Consider the following 18,942-nt stretch of genomic DNA (forward strand, 5'->3'; position numbering starts at 1 on the left):
GAGAAGAAATTTTGATGTGGTATTGGTTTTATGACTTTTATTGTTGGAGTATGTTCTACGAAAATGATTTTATAATATTGTCGGATTGGTTTTCAGGACATTTTGATATAGATTTTCAAAAAAATAAATAGGGAAAATAGATTAATTTTAAATGTGGGATTGAATTTTAAAACACTTTGGGATTGCTTTTGTAGCATTTTTGAAGTTATTTTATCACTGGCGAATGAAATACGGAGAATTTTTGATGTGGTATTGGTTTCCCTTTGATTCTTGAAATTGATTCTATACCGCTGTGAAACTGATTTATTCACATAGTCAGATAATTCTTTGACATTTGTGTTTTTCAGATTCAAAGAATTTTTGAAGATTCCCAGATCAAAACTTTCAAAATCTGGCGGATCATAGGAATAAATCTAAGATCTTGAAGACTGAATAAGATCTTGCATTTATTAGCTGGAATTTTGACGCTAAATATCAATTTTTCAGGGCAAGAAGAATAATTAAAAACAATTGAGCAAGAACATTTTATAATTTCTGCCTTTGATTGAACCTTTTGCATTTTGGGATTAATATTCGGCATATTTTGAGATTCATTTTCGTTCTGGGATTGATTCTATTACATCCTGTTCTGGGTTTTATTTGAAAGTTATTTTGGGATTGATATTTTGATTGTTTAGGATGTTTTGGAATTTATTTTCATACTAAGATTGATCTTATTATGTCCTATTTTGGGATTCCTCTCACACTGGGATTTAAGCTATTACATCCTGTTTTGGGATTCATTGTAAAGATATTATGGGATTGATATTCAGCACATTTTGGGATTTATTCTCATCCTAGAATTGATTCTATTACGGCCTGTTTTGGGATTTATTATATAGACATTTTGGGATTGATATTGAATTTTTAAGAAAGTTTTGGGATTCACTCTCATATTGGGATTGATACTAGACTATTACGTCCTGTTTTGGGATTTATTGTATGGACATTTTGGGGTTGATATTTGATTTTTTAGAACGTTTTGGGATTCATTCTCATATTGGAAGTGATAATATACTATTACGTTCTGTTTTTGGATTTATTTTAAGGATATTTTGGGGTTGATATTTTATTTTTTAGAGCGTTTTGGGACTCATTCTCATACTGGGATTGATGCTATTACTTCCCGTTCTGGGATTTATTTTAAAGATATTTTGCGATTCATATTTAGCATAGTTTGGAAGCGATATTTTATTCCATCTTGGGATTAATTGCATCTAATTGTGGGATTGATTTTAGACAATCGTTGTAGTGATTGATTATTCCATTGTAGAACTCGTTTTTTGCATTTTGTGGGATTGGTTTTACAAAACCTTGGGATTCATTCCATTGTGAAACTGATACTAAAATTGTTGTGGAATGTTATCATGATATTATTTATGGGATTAATTATATCGTTTTAGGATTAACTGCATCCTTCCTGGGACTCATTTTAAATGATCTGGGATTTAATTATGCAAAATGAGTATGTCATATTTGAATCAATTTAATTTTGGGATAGGGTTTTAGAACCTTTTGGTATTGATTTTCTAAACTTATTGGGATTGATTCTATCTAATTTTGTGATTATTTTTTCTGGACAATTTATTTTTCATGGTTTGGGATTGGTTTTCAAAAAAAATTAAAATCTAGATTAATTTCACATTCTGTGTAAATAAATCCAAATTTAAAGGATAAAAAATGAAGGTAAAACTTATTAAATTTCCGGCATTTCTGTAAACTATCAATATTCCAAATTATAACATCTTTAAGATTTTAGACAGGAAAATATTAAGTTATTTTTGACTTCGTGAATCCTCTTTGAATCCCTTCACAGGCTATTATCAGATAGGAATATTCCTGCGCCATTTCACGGAAAACTCTACGGAATTATCCTAAATAATTTTTTAACATTGGATTCGGAGGAAAATCTTGCTGTTGTGCGGAATAAAATTCGAGAAACTCCTGAAAACTAATATTTTCGTCGCCTTTATTGCATGGCCAAACGGTGAGGGATATTGCTTGGGGTTTTCTGCAAATCTCACAAATACCTTTCATCTTAAAATTTATTTGATCAATGAAACATTCTCTACATCATGACATAAAAGAATTTGATCTGTTTTATAATTTCTTTCACGGTAGAACTTACCGCTTTAGCAATAAATAAAAAAAAAATCTGTCGGATATTTTGCTTAAAAAACTACCGTGCATTTTGCATACTTCCAGGAGATGCAATTACTGAATCGGCAGCAAGAATAAATTGCTGAAAGAAAAACGTAGCGAGAAACAAGCAAGTTACATACCTCCTGCAGCCGTCTAAGTCGAGAGATAGAGCCGATGATAGTCATTGGCCCCGAAGGCGCAATTGCATTTCGGACATTTCCGCTGTCGCGTCTCATATCGCGTCCGCAGGCAATCGTAGCAGAAGACATGGAAGCACTTGGACAGAACAGCATCCTTCCGTTTGACTTTGCACGATGGACACGTGAGTGTTTCTTTGTATTCGCGAATTTCCTCTAGCATCACTTCATCGATTGTCGTTCCTGTCATCTCAATCTTCTTCATTCGTTCTGCCTTCCTCTTGAACTGTGCCAATTCCTCCTGAAGCCTCTTCGTTTTATACGCCTCCGCTTCCAAACTGCTCGTTTTCTCCGCTACAACTTGCTGCGCTTCCTTCATTTGCGCATGATACTTCTCCAGATGCAACTTAAGATCAGCTGCAGACTGTGCAGATTCAATTGCCTTACGCTTATGCATTTCCATTGCCTGCTGCCTCAGCACCAATTCCTTCTCAATCGTCGTCACTGTATTCTGCAGTATCCTTTCCTTCTCCTCCAGCTTCCTCAGCACAATATGCATCGCTTCTATTTGCGTATCCCTCGTGGCTACTTGCTCCTCCAGGATCTGCTTCTCCTCCCGCAGCAACTTATGCATCTGGTTGGCCTTTATTCGATCCGACATAAGCTTGAAGTTTGCATCATCTTTCTCACGCAATTGCTGTATCAATCGCGAATTCTGCTCTTGCATATCCTCAAATGCCTGCCCCGTGACTTCCATCTCGTTGAGCAGCGCCTCCTCCTCCTTCAAGCAAAATTGGTCAACTTTACTTTGCTTTGAAATGGAAAGGGGAAAGGTTGTGCTATTTTTTCTCCACCAAACTTTTCGTCAAAAAAATCATTTAAAATAAAAGCATTTCAAAGCCAACTAAGATTACAAAGCCTACTAGGATTGCAAAGCCTACTTAAAAAAAAATTTGCAGAAAATATGACATTCAATATAACAGGGGCGTAACTCTTGATACAAAAGTTACTTTGAGTAATAGATCCTCAAACTTATACAAATTTAACAAAAACTTAAAAAAAAATGTATTTTTACAAAAATTAACTTCAATTAAACTTATTAATAAAAAGTGATAGCCTTTTTGGAGTTTATCGATCAATTTCGTTCTTCTTTGAGGCAAAGGTAAAGTAAACCACTATTCAGAAATATTCAGAACGTCGGCCCATGATATCAAGATTAACAGCGCACGCCTGTCGATCCTCCGCCACTTCAGAAAGATGTTCGGATTCGATCACAAGGCGCTCCAGGACAAGATCCTGAATTTGATTCAGCCACCTTGTCCTAGGTGCGCCTCGAGGTCGAGGTTCTACAGGAGTTCAAAGTTCTACAGGAAAAATCAGCTAAGGCCAAACCCCTCGAAAACAGAGGTGTGTTATTTCCATCTGCGCAATAGGTGGGCCAAAAGACGATTGAATATAGAATGGGAAGGAAGCACTCTGAATCATAATTTCACACCCAAATATCTTGGCGTCACCCTCGATCGATCTTTAACATACAAAGCCCACTGCAACAATATTAAGGATAAGGTAAAGACACGTAACAACTTACTTCGTAAGCTTGTAAATACACAGTGTGGCGCTCAGCCAAAGGTGTTGCGCACTTCTGCTCTTGCGTTGTCTTTTTCTGCAGCAGAGTACGCGTCTGAGCTATGGGAAAGATCGGCGCATGCAAAGAAGGTGGACATCGCTCTTAACGATACCGCGCGCATTGTCACCGGGTGTCTAAAAAGAACACCGGTAAACAAATTATATCCGTTAGCGGGAATAGCTCCGCCTCGGGTAAGAAGACAAGTTATTTCCGAGAAAGAGATGTCAAAGGCTTGTACAGAGCCAAGACATTTGCTTTATGGTCAGATGAGAGTTCGACAGAGGCTGAAATCTCGCAAGAGTTTCAGTCAAACTGTTAAGAAACTCGAAACCACACCATGGCATAGGCCAGACTTAATCTGTTGAGGGATGCCTTCCCACCAGATTTTGTCGAGCCCAGAGAAAACCTCCCTCCTGGTGGCGACCAAGACTGGAAAACTTGGAGAGCGCTCAATCGTTTGAGAAACGGAGTAGCACGATCAAAGAATAACAGACAGCGATGGGGTTTCTCGGAAAGTGACGTTCTGTGTGACTATGGAGTAGTTCAAACTACTCCCCACTTATATGTTTGTCCATTAGCTCCTGCATATTGTGAGGCAGGAGATTTGATGACGGCAATTTCTGCCGCTATTAACGTGGCCCGTTACTGGGCAAGACATGTGTAAATATTTTTATGCCTCGACTCGAATAATAATAATAATAATACCGATTCGCGACAAGCATTCTGCCTCGATCCTACCACCACTTCCAAGTAACACCCTGAGATACTTGAACTTCTCCACTTTTTCGATGTCGCAGCACTCCCAGGGTTTTGAGGACGTCGTCCACTATGTTTTTCCATCTCGTCCGGGGACGCCCTGCTCATCCCCTCCGGATTTCGCTCATACAGTTTCCTGGGCATTGTCTTCTCTGACATATGGCAAATGTGACCGATCCAGCTCAATCTTCTCGCCCGTATACAACAGACCACAATATCGGCCTCTCCATAAAGCTTCTACAGTTCGTGGTTCATTCTTTTTCAGAATTCCCCTGTAGTTTCCTCATGAAAAGGCCCGTAGATTCTCGTCTCTCAAACGACCATGACCTTTCCAGACCACACTTTATGACTCACTTTAGTATTGTTCTGCATATTTTGATCTTTAATGACCGCGAGACGTTCCTTGATCGAAATATCGACGAGAATGCAAAGTAACTTCTACTCCCCGCCTCGAGTCTCGTTAACCTCTATTCCGACTTCATTACCCAGCGTCAGTACTGATCCGAGGTATTTGAAGTCATTAACAACCTCAAAATTCCACTAGTTCAAAGTGACATTCTGACGGGATCTGGATGCTGTGTCGCTAGTGACCATGTACTTCGTGCATTATACACGCTGTCGGAAAATCACCATTACTTCCGACTTAGCCACGTTAACTTTCATATCTGTTTCTGCGCAAACATATACAAATCCAGTCAAAAGGAGATTGTTTAATTTGTTTAAACCTTTCCTGTATGCCCTTTTCAAAATTTCTCTCAACGTCTTTCTTTTTAAGGCTCTCCCACCTAATGCATTTCAGCACTTTGTTCTTACCCTTAGGTAAAACGGGAGGGTCTTCGTTAAGGTTTATCTTTGCAAAGAGCACGTGGTGATCAGTTGACCATTCAGTACTAGTATAAACTCGAACGTCGTGGATAATTCTTCTATCAACAACGGGAACAAGAACAAAGTCAATTATTGACTTACGTCTTAGTTTTGCATTTTACCAGGTGTATTTCTGAATGTCTTTGCGCTGGAAAAGGGTATTCATGATTGAATAACCTTTGATTGAAGAGAAGTCCATCAATACGTGACCGATCGTGTTCTCGTCACGATCCCCGTTCTTCCCAATCATACTCTTCCATGTCACAGAGTAAACATCCACATAGGCATTGAAATCTCAAAACAACACAATTGAAACCACTTCCAGGACTTCCTGCTCTTCACCTTGAAAAACTAGATACTCTGACCGTGCGTTCGATGCGTACACTTGCAACACCACCAAGGAATATCTCTCAAGATTGATTGTCCTAGTTTTGCATTTTCCCAGGTGTATTTGTGAATGTCTCTGCGCTGGAAAAGGGTATTCATGATTGAATAACCTTTGATTGAAGAGAAGTCCATCAATACGTGACCGATCGTGTTCTCGTCACGGGCCCCGTTCTTCCCAATCATACTCTTCCATGTCTCAGAGTAAACATCAACATAGGCATCGAAATCTCAAAACAACACAATTGAAACCGCTTCCAGGACTTCCTGCTCTTCACTTTGAAAAGCTAGATACTCTGACCGTGCGTTCGGTGCGTACACTTGCAACAACGTCAGGGAATATCTCTCAAGATTGATCTTATATGTCCTAGTTTTGCATTTTCCCAGGTGTATTTGTGAATGTCTCTGCGCTGGAAAAGGGTATTCATGATTGAATAACCTTTGATTGAAGAGAAGTCCATCAATATGTGACCGATCGTGTTCTCGTCACGGTCCACGTTCTTCCCAATCATACTCTTCCATGTCTCACAGAGTAAACACCAACATAGGCATTAGGGTTTATGGTGTTTCAAGAAGGAAAATTTTCCTTTAGCACTATTCTCAGGGTGCTGTATTTGGTGAGACAAGAAAGTCTTTCTTCGACGACCATATGATCAGACGCCGTTTAGAGGTGGCTGAATGACCCTCTCTGTAGTGTAAAATCAGAAAAATGGTCGGTTGCGCCTACCTCTGTCGTATCTGCATTTCTTTTGTGTCAGCATTTCAGGCAAGAGAGGACGTCTGTATTGTAACTTGCTCCGAATGCAGATACAAAACAAATGCAGATACGACAGAGGTAGCCGCAACCGACGCAATGCTCTACAGAGAGGATCATTTAGCCACCTCTAAACAGCGTTTGATCATATGATCGTCGAAGAAAACCTTTCTTATCTCATCAAATACAGCACCCTGATAATAGTGCCAAAATTTTTTTTTCGTGTTGAAACACTCTAATAGGCATTGAAATCTCAAAACAACACAATTGAAACCACTTCCAGGACTTCCTGTTCTTCACTTTGAAAAGCTGGATACTCTGATCGTGCGTTCGGAGCGTACACTTACAATACCACCAAGGAATATCTCTCAAGATTGATTTTAATACCCATTACTCTCCCGCTGTGTACCCAAACACACCCCTTCCTCAAGATCCACAGTTTCACTACCTCTTTGCTTAGTGGACGAAACACCAATTATATCTAATTGGAACTCTTTTGCTTCGTTCTGAAGCTTGGAGATTCCCTGTGAGTGAAAAGATATTGCATGTAGTCATTTTGAAGTGCCGTTGTCGTCGTGGTAGGCTTGCCAAACCCGTTGTCACTCCCGAACCTATTCCGGCCATTGTGTCGCGTAGGTCGTTTCCGGTGCAATCCGTTCGTCATCTAAGGGTCTTTGTTGTGTTTTTTCACGAACAGAATACTGTGAAACAGAGTTCAAGCCTAAGGTCACAGGCCTCCTTACTCAGGAGACAAACGAAGGAGACCTGAATGTTCTGAGGAGCTGTAATAGATTCTCTTACCTTTCCTTTGCATCCAAAGACAAAAGCGCTCGATAAACTCCGTAAACAAGTAAAATATCAGTGAAAAAGCCCTAAATACTTTTTCTAATGCCAATTTTTAGACTTTGAAGATTGTGCTAAAAGCAAAACTCTTAAAACCAAAATCAGAGAGAAAAATCAAACTCACATGAGATCCTACAAATCCTCGACTGTAGTGCCCTGGCCAGGATCCATCGGTCGGCTTCTGATTGGCCACTTGCTTCTGCAGTTCGTACTTCTGCTCCTCCAATTGCTTAATCTTCCTCAGGGCATCTTCATCAGCCAACTTCTTCCTCTCTTCCCTCTTACTCTCCTGCAACTTCTTCAGTTGCAACTTCAACTCCTCAATTTCCGATCGATTTTTCTTCTCAATCGCCATCAATTGGACTTTGTCCCTCTGCTCCTTTGATACTCCCTTGTACATATCTAGGAGCAATTTCATCTCCTTCTGATCATTGAGGGCCTTCTTGAGCTGTGCCTTGAGATCTCGCATCATCTCCGACTCTGCTATCTTCATTTCCTTGGCCCTCTGAGCATCCTTCTGTTCCTTCTCCGTCTTCACCGTGACCGTTGCAGAGCTTGGACTTTCCTTCTTCTCTCCTGCTGCTCCTCCGGAAGTTGCTGCCTTTTCCTGCTTAACCGCTCCTGAAGTTCCCGGTTCTTTTTTAATACCATCCTTGTTGTCTACATCCTCCTCATTCTCATCCGATTCCGCCTTTACCGTTCCTGTGGATGCTTCCTCCTTCACACTGGCCGATCCATCTGACGATGTCTCCTCCTTCACCTGATTCCCGCCCTCTTGCTTCACATCTCCCTCCGCTGCAGCTGTTCCTCGTGCCTGAGATCCATTAACCTTCGCCTGAACCTCCTCAATCTCCTTCCTCAGCTTCACATTGTCCGCCGCTGCATCCTTGTACTTCCTCTTGTACCTGTGCACTTCCCCCTTCAACTGACCATTGTGATTCTGCAGCGATGTGATCAGATGCCTCATTTCCCGGTTAATCGGCGCCGTTTGCTCATTAGCCGCCATATTCTGCTCAAATTCAATCCTCAGCATTTCATACTCCTTCCGAATCTGTGCCAGAACATCCTCCATCTGAATCATCTCACTGCGCATCTTCTTCTGTGCCATCAGCTCCTCACTCTCCATCATCTCAATCTGCCGCAAATGTTGATTCTTGCTCGTATGCAGTTGATTTCGTGTCTCATCCAACATCGTTTTGATTTGCATGGATTCATTGTAAAGCACTGAAAACTGCGACTGCAGGCATTTGTACTCCGTCGTCTCCACAATCACGGATTCCGGCAGTTGACGAATCTGCATCATGGGAAATTTTTCAACCTATTGAATCTTCATCCTGAAAATTATTAGCAGCACTCTCAATACTTACGTCCATTTTGAGCTTTTCCACCTCTTTAAGCGTTTCCCGGTGAGTCTGATGTAGTTTATCCAGTTCCTGGAGACGATTGTTAGCCATCTCCCGGAATTCTTCTAGTTCCTTTGCCATGTCCTCGAGATGTTGAGTTGCAACGTTTGTTGTTGGATTCGTTTTTACTGCACAAAATGAATTACAAATTGAAGAAAAGCTGCTAATAAATTTACTTAAACAAGTAAGAGGTTATGTTACAAAGTAAGGTTATGTTAGGAAATAACCTTAAAACGGATAACATATCGTCTGTTCCGAAGAAGACTATTGTAAGTCCAAAATGTAAACTTTACAGGAAAGAGATAAAAAGTTTGACCGCTAAAATTTATTTTCATTAATTTCACTGCAATTAGTATACTTTCAGCTTTTGAAACTATTTTATCATACTTACGCATTAAATATCTTCTAGTTAACACTACTTTTAAATTAATTATAGCAAAATTGTGGGCAAAAAACTCAATAATTGGGCACGCTGATTTTAAGTTTTATTTTTCTTGTTACTTTTGCAGAAATATCTTAAACAACATAAAATTTTGTGGGGATATAGATCTAAGGTTTCTGCATCCAATGATACCATCTTTTTATACGATTACAAGTAGACTTACAATAGTCTTCTTCGAAACCGACGATATTTTGAACTGCTAAAATAGCTCAACTGAGGTATAGATGCCTACAGTAGACTCTCATTCAATCGGCTCTTTTTCAATCGGGCGAAAAATTTTGTTGACAATTTTCGCGTTTAATTATGAAGCTAATCAGCTCAAATTCGCTGTAGTTCTTCCTATTTTATCGTGATTCTTTATAATTGAGCGCTTTTTGTGGAATTTACAAAGGCTTTGACGCCCAAATCTATCTATAAACCGGATGACATTTTGCCCCAAATGCGCAATTGAGAGAGAGTCTACTGTATAGTTACAACCTAACCCCTAATTTACACAGAAACTTGCTCTGCTTATGATTCTTTTTTTATATTTTGTTCAGTTTAAATATATCCGTGAAAAAAGGGACGGCAAAGCATCCCGGGCTTTGCCAAGTGCTCGTACTCGTGTCTTTGATGATATACCTCAAAAGTACTTTAGCATAATTTACCGTTTACCGATTCTCAACCAATTAAGACACCGATTCATAAATCACCCAAAATATTGCCCAAAATACACCTTAGGAATAATATAATTGATTATCGTATAAAAAATTGTTATCGGTTATGAACCTGTTCATTACCGTTTTATAAATTGGAACCGACAGCAATCGGTTCAGGTTTATCATGAATTCCATGACCTTTCCAGCAAGCCCAAAACCTTTGACATTAAAAAACCGTTATTGGGCTCAAACAGAAGTAGATTTTGATTCTCCAATACACGGTAAAAACTTTTGGACACTGACCAAAATATTGGAACAAGTTTTCCTTGGAACAATTTTTTTTTGGAATCGATTTGCACCTAGAAAAGATATTCTTTTGTTCCAAAAAGTTTTCATTATAGTTTTGTTATGAAATGCAGTTACAATTTTGTTAGAGTTTTCTTTTGGAACCGTTTTGATACAGTGGAATGTCTACAAATTTGAGTTGATTTCGTTTTATACAAATTTGTTCCTGAAATTTGGAACAGAATTTGTTGCACTTGGCTGTTTTGTTCCCACTATCAGGAACAAATTGGTACATATTTTTTATAACAATATTATTCCTACATATGTAACATATTTGTTCCAAAAATTTGCAGTGTCCGTGGACGAGGCAATTTTTGGAACGAAATAGTTACTCATATGGGAAATATTTTTGTTCCTATTGTCGGGAACAAATCTGTGTAAGTGATTTCGTCTTACAGTTAAGGCCTATATTTCAGTCGAGATGGATTTCGGTGGCGAAAGTTCATAAGGAACGTCAAATAAAAGTAACTTAAGAGTGTTTTATACAGACGCGTACATGACGAAATCATATGCGATTGCTGGCAGCAGGAGGGGAAGGGAATCTCGAATTAAAGGCGTCTACACATTGAGAGCAATTTTCGTCAAAAATTGCGTTTTTGACAGAAATTTGACGTTTCCCCCTACAACGCTGCAGGGAATTTCCGCCAAAAAAGCAATTTTTGAAAAAAATTGCTCCCAATGTGTAGAGGCCATAAAAAAGTGAAAACATGTAGCACGAAAATTGCCACAGATTTGGCGTCCTCCTCGCTTCGGTGACGGATGACTGAGTGTGAGAGGAGGGATACGCTTTTATACTACACGAGCGAGCTATTTATTGGAACAAATTCATTACTAATATAGGATATCTTTTTGATCCTCCTAGAAGATACAAATTTGTTCCAAAAATTTTCGGTGTCCGTAGACGAGCTACGTTTTGGAACAAATTCGTTACTAATATTGGGTATCTTTTTGAGTCTCGTAAAAGGAACAAGATTGTGCCAAAAATTATGGTGTCCGTGGACGAGCTAATTTTTGGAACAAACACGTTCCGAATTTTTTTACTGTGTAGTGTCTTGGATAAAAGGTAAATGGAAGTCGATTTGCACAAAAAGTCGTTGAGGTTTGAAGAATTCAAATTCAATTTCGAATTTTCATACTAAATTTTCGAACAAGGTGGGGAAAATTTTCAAATATCACACTAGAAATCTGGCAAAAGAGTTACTCTTTCCGTACAGAAGTAGATATTGAGAAATTCGAAAATCTATTTGAAGATCCAAAAAAGACTTTTTTACTTGTTAATACTTTCGCAAGGTGGCGGAAGTTACATCCTGTTCGAATTTCGAAGTGCTCAAGTGTCTAAATGTGACGGTCTTCACATTTTTATGAGGAAAAAAACCAGAACTGTTTTTGCCCCAGTATTATATCGCTCCATAATCACTAAGTAACTCTTTTGCCAGCCTTCTAGTGTGATATTTCATAAATTTTCCCCGCCTTGTTTGAAAATTTAGAATGAAAAATCGAAATTGAATTTAAATTCTTCGAACTTCAACGACTTTTTGTGCAAATAGAGTTCCATTTCACTTTTATCCAAGACACTATTGGAGAATCAAAATCTACTTGTGTTTTAGAAACTTTCCCTTGTTTCCATTTGGATTAATATGTTTCCAATAGAAGCATTTTACGCTCGCGCATTTTTCTTGTAGGGTAAATTAAGCTAATTCAAAACCTGTTCCAAATGGAAACTTTTCGTTACTCCAAATGGAAACATCATTTTTCCTTGATAAATACAGTACTAAATTATTATATTTATATATTTTCTATACCACAGTTGCATTCTTTAGTTAATTTTACTCCAAATAAAGCGAAAATCCATTCATATTCACAAATTTTAATTTATAAATTTCTCAGAATAATTAAAATCGTATTTTTTCAACATCGAATTTTTCATCGATCAATCATGTTTTATCGAATGAAAAACACAATAGGATGATGGTTCTTTATTCCTTTTTTTTAGATTTATGTAATATTATGAGAAATTAAGTGTTAACCTTTATTGTTAACGGTACGTGAGGTTTTCAAATGAAATAATTACCTGTTTCGTGAACAAAAAGGGTTTCTCTGAAGTGTCTGCAAATGCTTCAATAGAAAACCAGGGAAACACGATTTTTTTGGAGAGATTTTCTTATTGTTTTAGTTGGGAAAGGAGAAAAGACCAGGAACAAGAACAAATTCTGCACTCAAGAGCAACTCAACAAGGTTTTGAAAGCCTTTCGTCGTTCACTTACACTGTTTGTCTCCAATTAGAAACTTTCCCTTGTCTCCATTTGGATTAATTTGTTTCCAATAGAAGCATTTTACGCTCGTGTATTTTTTTGTATTTAAGAAGTTTTCAAATTATATCTAAAGAATTTTCACTAAACAGTAACATTCTAGAAGAGTCAAGGAGCAAATTTATGGAATTCTCTTCAGAAAAAATATCAACTTAACTTTACTTTGATATCATTTTGAAATTGAATCGATACTAGCGAGAGTCAAAGTGATCATTTCACCCTGTTTTTTTTAATGAATCTTGTAATATCTGCTCTAGTGGTTTGTGTCTGAGATAAAACTTCTACCTTTTGTTGAAATATTCCGAATGTGTCTCCGCTAAAATTGAAATTCCAGCCGACTTGGTATTTTATTTTATAAGATTGTCGCAGGAAGATAGGCAATAGCTGAGATAAAATTCAGTGCGAAATTTTTATTTCTAAAGGGACATTTCGAATTAAATGGGCTTCAAAGGGCTTTGAAAAAAAATTGAGAAAAAGGACTGGGAAATAGAGATTTTGAAGTTCACTAACCTGCGACAGTTTTCGTTGCATCGCCGTGCATCTGATGATACGTCTTGAGCTTCTCAATGGCCTCCGCCAGATGATTCTCTAGTTTGTCATTGCGGCATCTCACTTTCTCCAGCTCATACTGCAGATCATCAATCTGATTCCGGAGCTCAGCGGCTTCTGTCTCCTTAGCCGTCAACGTGTCCTGGAGCTCTGACATCTTCAGGGAGATCGTGTGGTACTTCTCATGGAGGGAAGTATTGAAATTCTGCAGCTGTCGATTCTCCTCCATTATGGCCACCTGAGACTCCCTCAGGGCCTCATCGATGTCCGGAGCTGGAGCCTCATCGTCCTCTCCTGAGCCTCCTTTGAGTGCCACGGCAATCTTCTCATTGCGCTGCATCAGGCGATCAATCACCTGAACAATCTTGGCCACAGCCCTCTTGGACACTTGAACTCGATTGGCCAGTTTGTCATCGAGTTCCTCCTTGTCCCAGGTGGACAGCTGCGTGAGGAAGGACGTTGTCACCTCATTCTCATTTTTATTCTCAGACTCATCAGCCGTTTCGGCATCAAAGCGCTGCAGCAGGACGCGAATGTCTTCATTCAGCTGATTCCAGTAGCGATTGACAACATTGAGGACAGCATCATCCTGAGTCTGACGCTTCTCCAGCTGCTCAATCCTCTGGCGCAGTTCAGCCTCGCACCGAACCCTCTGCTCAATCCTCTGAGCCAGTTTCTTGTTCTGGAACTGCAGCACTTTGATGTCCATCTCTTCCAGCGTCGAAATGGGGCCAATTAAGTGGGGCTCAAAGTGCACCTTTTTTATGGGTGGTTGAGCCCCCGAAACCCCACCCGAATCATCAGAACTCCTCTTGGACATCTCTTTGCCTGATCTGTGAGCGTCTGCTGCAACAAAAAATGACCGGAAATCTTGAATTAATAGGGCGGATATGGGAGCCCCAAAAATGGAGAATCGATCGATGGAAGCCGATCAATTGACTCAATTTTCAGGAGAAATACCCCACCCTCAGGCCAATACTTACGTGGAAAATGTCAAGGAATGATTGATTTTCAATTTTCTGGCTAATTTCGCCAGATTTTCCCACGAAAAACTGAGAAAAATTGATAAAATGCGGGAGTAAACAGATTTTTTCACTGCTGGGTTGTCAAATTCCGTAGCACGCTGAAGTTTTACAAAAACAAAATTGAGAATGTTGCTAATACGCGGCGCCACTATCGGGGAACTTCGTCAAATTCAAATTTAAATTTTTAACGATTTGATCAGAAGTCTATATCGTAAAAAAGTAAAAAATATTAAAGTTGAAGTCTGAAGTGAATAGATAAACCTAAATCTCTTTATTGTAGGTGAGATTCTTAACTTGAACAAATTCGGATTCCATGGAAATTCGATTCAGAACGAAGTTGGGAATTACAGCAATTTTCAATCAAATTTCTAAAATACATATTGCAATTTTTTTTATTCTAATCAAATACCCACCCGGCAAATTCTGCAGAATTCTGCAGAAATTCGTCAGATTTGAATCCTAACTGCCGAAAATTCAGCAGAATTTCTGCAGAATTTTGTTCTAAGGTGGATCCGATCCTTGTATGAAAATTCTGCAGAATTTTCTGCAAAATTTCTATTTATTTACAATTCAATTTTTATTCAACAATTTTACGTGAATACTTTCTTTTTACAATATTATTATAATATTATGATACAATATTATTAAAATCAGCCATAATATTTAGTAAACACGAAGGGGAAGAAAATGGTTAGAAGACACGAAAGAAACTCACGATGCTCACGAAGTCACACGATAATCACGAAGCCACACGAAGTATCCGAATTCAATGACAAGAAACGTTAAAATTTCAAAAGCGCAGAATTGCAGATCGAAGTTTTGCTGGGTAGTCTAGGGTTTGGATAAACGATAAACTATGGATGATACCTGTCCGTGTGAATTCTATGAAATTATTATGGCAAATTGTTGCTGCATAAATTATGGGAACCGCGTATCTTCGTGCTTATAGCGGCCCAAGGACCTCACCTTCCTTTTAACTCTTTCCAGACCACAAAATATCCAGCGAACGAATTTCAGTAAAACTCACTTTATTGTAACTCTTAGTGGTCAAATATGATACTTTTACAGAGAAAGAATTTTTTCCTCCTCTGAGAAATTGGAAAACTCATGGGTACTCTCGTCCCCAAAAGAACGCAAAGGATACAAACTTCAATTTTCCAAAAGTCAACAATATCAATTTTGTGAATTATTTTTGCGTGCCAAATGACTCCTTTACAATGTTGATCACTAAAACAAGAATTATTGACCAGTATCTTGTGGGATGTCCAGGAAGTGCTAAAAAGGACACCCAGCTCCTGCTTGCCAACAGATTCCTCAAAATATTTCACACAAAAACACTTTAAAACATATTTCTCTCAACACGATGTTATTGCAGACACATTAAGCTTTCTCAAAAGCGTATAAGACACATCCTGGACAATCAGAATTCACCAAAATCAAGAAGAAAAGGAAAAATTTCCCTGAAAGCAATCTCCCTCGGTGCCACATGTCAAAATTATGGGCCATTGGCAAAAATGTCACTCCCGCTTGGAAGTCTCTGGTGTCAAAAAGCAAATGGCGGGCAATGGCGGGATAACTTTACATTTGACCTCTAGATTTTTGTGGATGAGAGTACCCATCAAGTTTGAACAAGTTTTTTGAAAATTTAAGAAAAAATTGTTTTTCGAATTTATGCAATGTGTAATTGTTAGTTATCATACTTATTGGCCCCGAGAGGTTTTACCTTATTCTGGTCTAGAAATATCAATAAGTCACAATACCTGCAAGGAAGCAGAAAATCGAAAATTCACGATTTTTGACCAAAAATATCTTAGTTCACACACAGAAAAATTTTGACTCTAAATTTAAGAATATATAAGATCCTGGGAACTTAAATTGGACGTGAATCCAATCAAATGATTAAATTCGTTATAAAAGTGCGTGTATCACCCGAGAAACCTGTGCCGTTACACTCATTTCATTCAATTTGAGGAAAATTATTTTATAAGTATAAAAATTGGCACAGATTTTTTATTGAAACGTTTTCTCCGTGTTATTATTCTAAGTCCCAAACATTTTGTTTTACAAATTTACATAGGTACATCCGCGGAGCACAGAGCAAGTTTGATTTAATTTACAGGACTTGTTTATTAGGAAATCACGTGTCTTGGATATTTGACGAGTTAGAATTCGAACAGTTTTTCACTAACCGCATAAGACGGTTCTCTTGTTCATTTTTTCCAAGTGTGTCACGTTCTCGTGTGTCATGTTCACGTACTGTTAAGGAATCAAAAATGAAAGAGAAAAAACTCATCGGTAACAGCTAAATTTATTTCCAAATTTCTTTAGTTTTTTTTAACAACTTACTGAAATTTCAGCCCGATTCGTACCATAGGGCTGGAGCTAATTAACTTAGTGAATTGAAAAATATTCTTTTTAATGATAAAACTCTTAGCGGTGGTTTTACGAACATCCGGTTAGAATAAAATTGGCGCTTGACGAGAGCTTTCCAAAACGCTCTCGTTGGTCAAATAAGTCTCTTGATTTAACCCTTTAAGGACGATTGAAACACCGGTGTCCCATAAAGAAAATATTTTTTCCTGACTACCTCAAGTTATTTCTTATGTTTGTACGTAATTATAAAGTAGAAGGTTGAAAAGATCTAGAATAATTTTTTACTAGTCTCCAGCTATTTACTTTATAGTAAATTTTTAAGCTAAAAAAATGACGATTTTTTAAATTCTCATATTGTAAATTGATTTTATTTATTTTTTTATACTTCCAATTTTTTTTAAGCAAAACCGCTTTAGAAAAAGAAACTACAATACTCAAACATAATATTTTTCATTAGAGTGAAAATTTATTAGTTATTGGTATCTTCAGAAAAATTACTTAAATTTTTGGGCTATTTTTGTCCTTAACGTTCATAAAGACAAAAATTACACCAAATCAGACTCAGTTAGAGGTTAAATGTAAGACGTTTCACAAGTTTCGTTTATCGGTTTCATTTTTACACACTACTCTTCGTTATCCAGCACTTCGTTATCCGGGTGACAGATGCCAAACACCTGGCGGTTGATGTATTCAAAATTATTTTTACTAAAGATGAAGTTTCTCCAGTGTGAATTAAAGTATTATTATCATTGTATCGAAGTTTTTAATACATAATTGTGATAAAAAATGAAACATAAGCACACCATGAAGAAAATTCTCTTGTTCTTTGTCAGACAGAAAATAAATTTACACAGCACAAAATATAAAAACCGTTGATCATTCAAAAAACCTTAATGTCATTTTGTCCCCCATTCAGCCGGATAACGAAGAGTCGTGTGTATTGCCGATTTTCGGGCAGCGTAAACTGTTTTGTCGTTAAAGGGTTAATTTAGGAGATATCAAGCTCTATACAGAAGACGAATGAACGGACGGACGGACGAGAAAGTTTTTAAACCATTCATCCATTCGTGATTAGGAAGAGGCCAAACACATTTTGAGAAAGTTTGAGCGCGATCGGAAGACATGAGATTTTGTGATGATTACAATAGCTGTCAATGATTAAAAATGTCGCACGATTTTTGCAGAAAATTTTATTAATTTTCGTCACTTTCTCCATGATATCGTTCTGGGAAAATGGACTTGGAATATTTTCTTCTCAGTTATTAAATAAGAATTAAAAAATAAATAAATAAATAAAAGTTCCAACGTATGGGCTTTCTAGTTCTGCAACTGCATCTTCATGTTTTTCTCTTCCTGCTGGGCTATTGCCTCCTTAATCTTCTGTTCCATCTCCAAAAGAGCTTTGGAATTCCTAGGATCAGACTCAAATATTCGAAAAATGCGATTTTCATCCGCTGAATCGATTCCATTCCTTGTCCCAAAGAGCGGAAGACGAAGCTTTCCAACAAGTCCGAGAATAGAGTTGATCAAGAAGGTGACAAAAGCCAATGTTCCCATTAGGAATAGTGAAGACATCATTGGATTCCCTGCTCCACCACCACCGCCACCATAATCTCCTCCGCCAAACATGTACGGGACAGAAGACATTAGTTGTGTCCCGCCAAATCCTCCTCCACCTCCATATCCATCGGAAAAGTGATTCCCGAAGTATCTCAAATTCTCCCCGGTATTCAAATCCATTTTGCCGTCTGTCGGTGCTTCCTTGAACATACCGGGATTCCAGGTTGAGAAGGCACTCCTTAGAATCATCATTCTCAGGAGATCATCAAAGACATTCTCTGTGAATAGTCTTCCTTGATCTTGTGTCTCATTTCGGTTCTTGGTTGTGTTTGCGATTGATTCTTTCAGTGTGGTGATCATTTTAAACTTCACCGTGTCATCTTCCTTTGGAGGACTCAGACGTTCAGGAAGTGGCTGAATTTTCACAAATCTCCCACTGATTAGTGAGATTTTCACAAGAAACACCACGGTTAAGAATTTTCTGACCATTCTAATGCTATCTTTGGGCTGATTTTTTTCAAACTAGGTGATCTTTTGCTGGATATCAACCTTTTTATACGATTCTCTTCTTTCCATTTGCTCAAAGCATAATTATTTCAATCAGTGAACCTGTCTCTATGTGACTTTTATGAGCGAAGTCTTAACAAATATCGCTTTAAATAAGCTGTCGTTTTTTTATTTAAAGCAAATAGAACACGAATCTTTCAGTCAAACTTCTTAACTTTTGTGGAAATTCATGGATTTCATGAGAA

The 18,942-nt window shown here is 38.0% G+C and overlaps 1 protein-coding gene across 4 annotated transcripts; it reads right to left on the bottom strand.

The window, feature by feature from the left end:
* Window positions 1-2,066: 2,066 nt before the first annotated feature.
* Window positions 2,067-14,364, bottom strand: LOC129802395 (E3 ubiquitin-protein ligase Bre1). 4 transcript variants are annotated; one of them, XM_055848172.1, is made up of 5 exons: window positions 14,216-14,364; window positions 13,194-14,075; window positions 8,914-9,077; window positions 7,671-8,840; window positions 2,067-3,099 (listed from the first exon to the last, which is right to left on the bottom strand). In XM_055848172.1, exons 2-5 carry the CDS (start codon window positions 14,050-14,052, stop codon window positions 2,335-2,337), a joined length of 2,958 nt encoding a protein of 985 aa, XP_055704147.1. In that variant the 5' UTR covers window positions 14,053-14,075; window positions 14,216-14,364; the 3' UTR covers window positions 2,067-2,334. The 4 variants fall into 4 exon arrangements, with proteins under 4 accessions (XP_055704147.1, XP_055704145.1, XP_055704146.1 ...); XM_055848170.1 differs by having other exon boundaries at window positions 2,067-3,129; window positions 14,216-14,358; XM_055848171.1 differs by having other exon boundaries at window positions 13,194-14,078; window positions 14,216-14,358.
* Between the last annotated feature and the right edge of the window lie 4,578 nt (window positions 14,365-18,942).

Source organism: Phlebotomus papatasi, chromosome 2 (genome assembly GCF_024763615.1).
Source record: "Phlebotomus papatasi isolate M1 chromosome 2, Ppap_2.1, whole genome shotgun sequence".
Lineage (NCBI taxonomy): Eukaryota > Metazoa > Arthropoda > Insecta > Diptera > Psychodidae > Phlebotomus > Phlebotomus papatasi.

Bases quoted from the DNA above. Each gene is read 5' to 3' on its own strand.
- LOC129802395 (XM_055848170.1), bottom strand. From the start codon at position 14,052: ATGTCCAAGAGGAGTTCTGATGATTCGGGTGGGGTTTCGGGGGCTCAA. The intron at 8,841-8,913 runs GTAAGTATTGAG...CCCATGATGCAG, and splicing joins TGGAAAAGCTCAAAATGGAC to ATTCGTCAACTGCCGGAATC. The intron at 3,130-7,670 runs GTGAGTTTGATT...TCCATTTCAAAG, and splicing joins GAGGATTTGTAGGATCTCAT to CAAAGTAAAGTTGACCAATT.